The sequence below is a fragment of the Antechinus flavipes genome, chromosome 1 (genome assembly GCF_016432865.1).
Source record: "Antechinus flavipes isolate AdamAnt ecotype Samford, QLD, Australia chromosome 1, AdamAnt_v2, whole genome shotgun sequence".
Taxonomy (NCBI): domain Eukaryota; kingdom Metazoa; phylum Chordata; class Mammalia; order Dasyuromorphia; family Dasyuridae; genus Antechinus; species Antechinus flavipes.
The window spans coordinates 328499323-328507457 of NC_067398.1; the positions used below are offsets into that span (position 1 = coordinate 328499323).

The window sequence follows — 8135 nt, forward strand, 5'->3', positions numbered from 1 at the left end:
CTTCCTGGATCTCTCATTTCTTTCACAATGTGGAATGTACTAAGGTTATTTAATGTATATGGATTTAAGGCTTGAATGAATATCAAAACAAAGTATAGTCTTACTCAAAAGTTCCAATATTTTAGGATATCCTAATATTTTCTGAATTTGACATTAATCAAATAGAAATGTGATTTTTTTTCAATTTTCAAACCATTAGCAATGAAATTCTGTTTTGTGTAGTTTATAATAACATGAAGTTTGAAAAACATACAAGAGCCAAGAGATAGACTTGCAGAGGGTATATCATAAGAGATTTAAGGATAAGAACAGTCTCAAATGTAATACATGTACCTCCTGTATAAAGAGGAGGAGAATCATACTTTAAGCTTTGCATAAACAAAATATGTTTGACACCAGCAAGAGTAATGTTATCATTGAATACCAAACACTATATACACAACAAATTACAAATCAACTGTAAATCTTAGAGCATTTCACATTCTTTTGAAATATTTACTTCTAATGAGGAATTTCTGCACAGCTCCTTTTACCTCCTTGTTTCTCAGACTATAGATAATGGGATTCAACATTGGAGTGATAACTCCATAGGACATCCCAATGAGCTCATCAGATGTCTTAGTATCCTTGGATTTGGGCTTCATGTACATGAAAAGGGCTGAGCCATAGAACAAGATCACCACAGTTAGGTGGGCTGAGCAAGTAGAAAATGCTTTTTTCCTCCCTTCACTAGAGCTGATCTTCAGGATGGTGGAGATGATGAAAATATAGGAAAACAAAATGAGCAGTAGAGGAGGAATTAAAACAATAAAACTTCCAATTGTTATGATAAACACATTGAGGGAGATATCTCCACAAGTAAGCTTGAGAAGGGCCAAAATTTCACAGCTAAGGTAATCAATGACATTTCCACAGAAAGGGTTTATAAGGGCAAGCAGAGTTTGCATCAGAGATATCAGAAACCCTGTTATCCATGTCCAAGAAGCCATCTGTGCACAGAGTCTCTTGCTCATGATGATAGTGTATCTTAGTGGATTGCAGATGGCTACATACCTGTCAAAGGCCATCACTGCCAGAAGAATACACTCTGTGGAACCCAATCCAAGAGAAATAACCATCTGCATGGCACATCCAAGGAAGGAGATGGACTTTCTCTCAGACATAACAATTATCAGCAATTGAGGGACAGTTGAGGTTGTGTAGCAGATGTCCAAAAATGAGAGATTTCCAAGGAAAAAATACATAGGGTTATGAAGGCGGGGATCTAGGATACTAACGATAATGAGCATGCTGTTTCCTAACAGGATCACCAGGTACATTAACAGGCAGAGTACATAAAGAGCTAGCAGGAGGCCTGGGTAATGAGAAAACCCAACCAGAAAAAATTCAGTGATGGCTGTGTAATTCCCCTTGTTCATATTACTGCAACTCTGTCAACTACAGGATTTTGGAAAGGATGGCTTTAAAGCAACTGGAATGAATAATAAAACATTTGTAATTAGATTCATACTTTGAACTATTTAAAAATATTGATATTTATCTTTCATTCAGTGATATGGGCATTTAAATACGTGAAGAAGGGTAAAAATTAGGAAAATGCTAACAAAAAATGTGCATGCATCCTGAAGCAGATGTGATCACCAATATTTGCAACAACATGTAACCATAAAAACAGCAAAGACACTAATCATCATCTGGGAAAAGTTGAAAAAAATTGCAGAACTTGAGTACAATGAAGAATTGTTTTTGGCCATAAAAGATAATGAATATGAAAAATTCAGAGAAAGTTGGGAATACTTACTTGAATTGATCTTGTGTGAAGTAAGTAGAATTGAGAGAACAAATTACCAAAGGACCATAATAATGGAAAGAAAAACAAGGAAGAAAATGTCAGAAAACTGGTCAGTGCCAATATCCAATTTCAGTCACTGAATATTGACAATAATCACATTTTCATCCTCTGGACAGAACTGTGAGGATCTAGATGAATGAAATGAGACTTATGTGGTTAGAATAAATATTATACTGACATATATTGCTTATCTTTTTTTGCTATAAGGAAAGTTTCTATGGAATTAGTTCTTATTGGAATGTAAAACTATCATATTTTAAAGTATAGACAAAACATTCATTAAAATACATCTAGAATCTGTAATATAAATGAAAACAATTAAAGGTTATACTGCACCATGAAGGAAAGACACTGGAGGGAATATTTTTGTTATTCACTGTTCATGTTTGACTTGTCTTGACCCTGGCTAGGATCCTTTGGACAGGAATGCTGGAGTAGTTTGCCATTTCTTTCTCTAATTCATTTCACAAATGAGGAAATGAAAGTAAATAGTATTAAATGACTTCCCGAGTCACGAAGATAAAGCCATAAGTAGTTGAGGTCAAGTTTGAATTCATAAACATGAGTCTTCCTGACTCCAGGTTCAGTACTCTATTCACTTCTTAAACAGTATGATAAAATGTAACTGAATGTGGGAACTGATGAAATTAAATCTTTTATTTGTATACCTATTTTATACACATATGCTGTTTTATGCATATAAGTTGTGCAATCAGAAGTAACATTTAAATTCCTCATTGTGATTCTTGCAATTTTTTAGAACATTATAATCCACTTATTTCCCCTCAGTATCTTCAACTTTAGAACAAGGACCTCTGTGATTCCTTTGAACTTTTGACCTATGATCTAAATCTATGATCTATTGAGAGGAGATTTTAAAATCTCAAACAAAACAGAGAAATATTAGGTTATATGAAGAGGAGTAGGCATTCAAAGGTGGTGCTTTGGTAATTTGTTCTCTTAATACTTCATATCACATTAATTCACATATATCTTCTCAAGTTTCTCTGAATTTTTCATATTCATTATTTCATTGAAAATAAAAGGAATATTGTTTTCCACCAAGAAACCATTTGTAGTTTGATAACATAAATTTAAAGAGGACTCAATCATCTTGGCTTTGTAATTTTGATGCTATATGCCTAATGCACTAGAAACTATATGTCTTGAAATGAGTAGTTCCTTAATCTCTAATCATCTCTGGTTATTACAAGTCCCTCCTCAGTCTTTACTATTGTGTCCCAGTAACTTTCTCAATTTAGGCAGTCTAATATATAAACTTATACATGAGGACACATACATACTTCACCTCATCAGTTGAAAATGTGTAGAGAGTAGTTTTTGCATTAAAGGCTCAACTTTGGAAGACAATTGCTTAAAAGAAATAGTAATAAAATAAGGATTCAGAAAAAAAATGGGAATGAATAGCAAAGAGACAAATTTCAGTAACATCGTGAGAGTATAAAAATTCATCAACAAGTCCTTATTTATTTTTAATTTTTCAATAATATCTACCTTTCCAAATACATGTAAAAAGAGCTTTCAACATTCATTTTTGTAAAACTTTGTGTTCCAAATATTTCTTGCTTTGTACCTTACCTCCCTCCTCCCGAAGACAAAAAATAATCTTATATAAGTTAAATATGTGCAAATCTTTTAAACATATTTTCATATTTGTCATGTTGTACAACAAAAAGCAGAACAAAAGGGAAAAAACTGAAAAATAAAAAGCCAGCAAAAAAGGTGAAAACACCACATTTCAATTCACATTTAGTTTCAATAATCCTCTCTTTAATGTGAATGGCATTTTTCATCCCACATATATTACCAGTGCCAATAGGCTCTATTGAGTACCTGCTATATGCTAGTCTATAAAGTATATAAAACAAAAAATGGAGTAACATAGTTTAAGTTTCTACATATTATGTATTTTTTACATTCAAAAACATCCTTTAATAATTTGAAAAGAAATAAGAAATGTTGTTAATTTTTCTGTCTAGAATATATACAATAGCTACAGAAAGGTTATTGTCATTAGAAGGCAACACAGAATGGCAGGATACAAATTATCTTTGAAAAAATAGAAGCATGTGGAATAATTGGAAATTAGTATGGCAGAAATTAGGCATGGACCCACATTTAACACCATATACCAAGATAAGATCAAAATGGGTCCATGACCTGGGCATAAAGAACGAGATTATAAATAAATTAGAGGAACATAGGATAATTTATCTCTCAGACTTGTGGAGAAGAAAGAAATTTGTGACCAAAGATGAACTAGAGACCATTACTGATCACAAAATAGAAAATTTTGATTACATCAAATTAAAAAGCCTTTGTACAAATAAAACTAATGCAAACAAGATTAGAAGGGAAGCAACAAATTGGGAAAACATCTTCACAGTTAAAGGTTCTGATAAAGGCCTCATTTCCAAAATATATAGAGAACTGACTCAAATTTATAAGAAATCAAGCCATTCTCCAATTGATAAATGGTCAAAGGATATGAACAGACAATTTTCAGAGGATGAAATTGAAACTATTACCACTCATATGAAAGAGTGTTCCAAATCATTATTGATCAGAGAAATGCAAATTAAGACAACTCTGAGATACCACTACACACCTGTCAGATTGGCTAAGATGACAGGAAAAAATAATGATAAATATTGGAGAGGATGCGGGAAAACTGGGACACTAATGCATTGTTGGTGGAGTTGTGAACGAATCCAACCATTCTGGAGAGCAATCTGGAATTATGCCCCAAAAGTTATCAAATTGTGCATACCCTTTGATCCAGCAGTGTTTCTATTGGGCTTATATCCCAAAGAAATACTAAAAAAGGGAAAGGGACCTGTATGTGCCAAAATGTTTGTGGCAGCCCTTGTTTGTAGTGGCTAGAAACTGGAAAATGAATGGATGCCCTTCAATTGGAGAATGGCTGGGTAAATTGTGGTATATTAATGTTATGGAATATTATTGTTCTGTAAGAAATGACCAGCAGGATGAATACAGAGAGGACTGGCGAGACTTACATGAACTGATGCTAAGTGAAATGAACAGAACCAGGAGATCATTATACACTTCGACAACGTTATTGTATGAGGACATATTTTGATGGAAGTGGATTTCTTTGACAAAGAGACCTGAGTTTCAATTGATAAATGACGGACAGAAGCAGCTACACCCAAAGAAAGAACACTGGGAAACGAATGTGAACTATCTGCATTTTTGTTTTTCTTCCTGGGTTATTTTTACCTTCTGAATCCAATTCTCCCTGTGCAACAAAAGAACTGTTCGATTCTGCAAACATATATTGTATCTAGGATATACTGCAACATATCTAACATATATAAAACTGCTTGCCATCTAGGGGAGGGGATGGAGGGAGGGAGGGGAAAAATCGGAACAGAAACGAGTGCAAGGGATAATGTTGTAAAAAAAATTACCCTGGCATGGATTCTGTCAATATAAAGTAATTATTAAATAAAAATTTTTAAAAAAAGAAAAAATAGAAGCATGGAAAAGTAACCTAAAATAGAGAAGATAAAACATGTAAAGTGATTATTTTAGGGCTTCTTAATCTGAGATATCAACTTACTTTTGTAAAAAAAATAGCTAATAATTATATTTCAATATAATTAGCTTTTTGATCATACTTCTCTGTTTTGTCTTTTTGCCTATAGCTTCAATTACAAGTTTCCTCAACTGGTTCCACTTCTTCTATATAGGGTCACAGGATATACAAATTCGGGATCACACATTTATAGCTAAGAGGACTCTTTAAGTCCTCTTAATTATAAGAGGATAATTTTGTACAATCTTCTCATTATATATGACTTTTATTTTCAGTATTTTTTTTGCAAAAGGCCCATTCATAGCTCCCATTCCCACTGGTATCTCTAAAAATGACTTTTCCCACAGTTTCAGTTACCTCTAAGTTTGAGATGTAGAGCTGCTCTTCTCATCTTCTCCACTGGGTTTTTCTTATTTTTGAACAAAAAACTATTTTAAGCACACTTCCAAACATGTCCTTTGGTTTGAGAAAGCACTAAAGAAATTACACTCATCTAGCCTATCTACTCGCCTTTATAGCTATAATTGATTTTATTCAAGCTACTTGGTATCATTACACTTTGTTCCTATGCTATCTGCATTTTTTATTCAGAAATGTTTATGGAACATTGTATGATTAAAGAGAACATTTCTTTTTCCCATTTATGGCCATGCCATTATTTTGAATCATGTGAACCATTGTATTTCTAATTTTACCATAAAAGCCTGAGATAGCTTGTTGACCATGGATGCTTCCAAATGATCAACCACTGTTATCTGAATGCCAATTTAACTCTCCATCCCCACAACCTTCCTGAAAGTGTTCTTCAGGGAATCTTTCTAATCCCTGAAGTCATTTAAATCTTTATAAGAGAATTGTGGAGGAGTTAACAACTTTCAAAGCTTTAGGGATGTTGTAACCATCTAATTATATCAAAACTATTGGATGGTTTTAATTGATGGCATAACTAGTAAAGTGCAAAGAAGAAAACAATTTCAAATTCTTCCTTACTGATATAAACATAGAAAAATTTAAAAAATTATGTGGATAACTGAACAAACATCTCTTTTATGTCTGAGTGTTGTTATGCATAGAAAACTCTCATTCAATTTATTATGTTGATCTCCATCCCAATAACTCCAGTAACTAACACAAAATGGGCAGGTACAGTTAGATAGTAGTATGAGTCTAGTTTCTAAACAAGAATAGAATGTAGCCACTTATAGTCATGGGTGAAATAGTTTTTGTGTGGACAGAATTGAGAGATATGAACTGGATGAGTAGAGTAAGAAGAATTTAGAAATGATTAAAGGAGTGGACACAATATGTGTTGAATATCATATCGATGTCAGCCTTTCAAGTGTTGTCTAATAGATTGTTCCAAAGATTTGTTTTTGGCTCTGTTGTCTCAAAATTTTTATAAGTGATTTGTGTGTTTATCATATTTGCATATGGTGTAAGTTGAGAGGAAGAGATAGACTGAATTACAGATCTGAAACCTCAAAAATCCTCATAGAGAGTGAATGAATAATACATATATAAAGTGTTTACTCTATGCAAGACACAGTGATAAGTGAGGGAAAACACTTTGAAAGATAAAAGACTCCTTGCTCTCAAGAAGTTTATATTCTTATAGGGAAAGCAAAATATAGAAAAATCATGAAAAAAATATAGAAAAAACCCTAAGGATACAAAGCAAATAAATGGTAATGCTCATTAAATGTCATTTTCACTGATAAAATTATATTAGTTTCTGATGTTCCATCAATTGGCAATTCAAAAGCCTTTGAGGAAAATAAATTTATTTTCTGTGTCTTTAATAGCTGTAGCTGTGGAAATTACAGATAGCAATTCACAGGCTGTGTCTTCAGAGGGACTGTTTCTCAGGATGAGAAAAAAAAATTCAGTAGAAAAAACTCCTGGGTTCTTTCGCATAGAGACATGAAGGAATATGGTGGTCTAAAGGCTCCAGGTAGTAGATGGCCTACTTGGAACTTGCAGCTTTCTGTCTCTTTCCAGGATATCTTGGTAGATTAAGTTACAATGACTTGCCAACTTCATGTATGGCAGGTGACAGTGGGTGGGATGATTGACCTCTCCACAGGAGTTGCTTCCTTGGATGAAAACAGTGAGGGCTGAAGTAGGTCTTATGGTCTGCGGCCGGGGGGGTTTGCAGTTACTATGATGATTCCTTAATCTCATGGTTTTAACTTTTAAAATAAATTATTTTTTATTTAAAAATGAAACTGTACATCAGCACCATCAATTAAACTTTTCCAGCATATTTTAATCAACCCACATACATTGAATATTATAGCAATGTTTTAGTCATTTCCTCAAAATCCTCGCTATTCTTTACTTCTCCATTCATGTCATTAATGTTTCTTCCCATGTTGTAATCATCAGGGTAATCCATTCTGTAGTATTTTTCCTCTTTAGATTATTTCATAAAGATCTTTCCAAGTTTCCTTCTATTCTTCATATTTGTCTGTATTAATTTTATTCTATCACACGAAGTTTAACTTTCTTATTTTATCCTCCACTTTTCAATACTTAAGTTGTTTCTCCTTCCCATTACTAGTTTAAAACTCTTTAGATAACGTTTTAAAAATATAATAACTTTCAGAACATATTCTCCATATTAGGATTGTTTGATCTAGAATATTACTTTTGTAATTATTTTAGGTCCTTCAAGATTGTTCTCACAAAGATTCTAGAAGTGTT

At 33.0% G+C, this 8135-nt stretch overlaps 1 protein-coding gene across 1 annotated transcript; it reads right to left on the bottom strand.

Annotated features, from left to right (window-relative positions):
- Positions 1–476: 476 nt before the first annotated feature.
- On the bottom strand, positions 477–1418 carry LOC127557873 (olfactory receptor 13D1-like). Its single transcript, XM_051991189.1, has one exon. It carries the CDS (start codon positions 1416–1418, stop codon positions 477–479), a length of 942 nt encoding a protein of 313 aa, XP_051847149.1.
- Between the last annotated feature and the right edge of the window lie 6717 nt (positions 1419–8135).

Excerpts from the sequence above, each read along its gene's own strand:
- LOC127557873 (XM_051991189.1), bottom strand. The coding sequence starts at position 1,418 with ATGAACAAGGGGAATTACACAGCCATCACTGAATTTTTTCTGGTTGGG.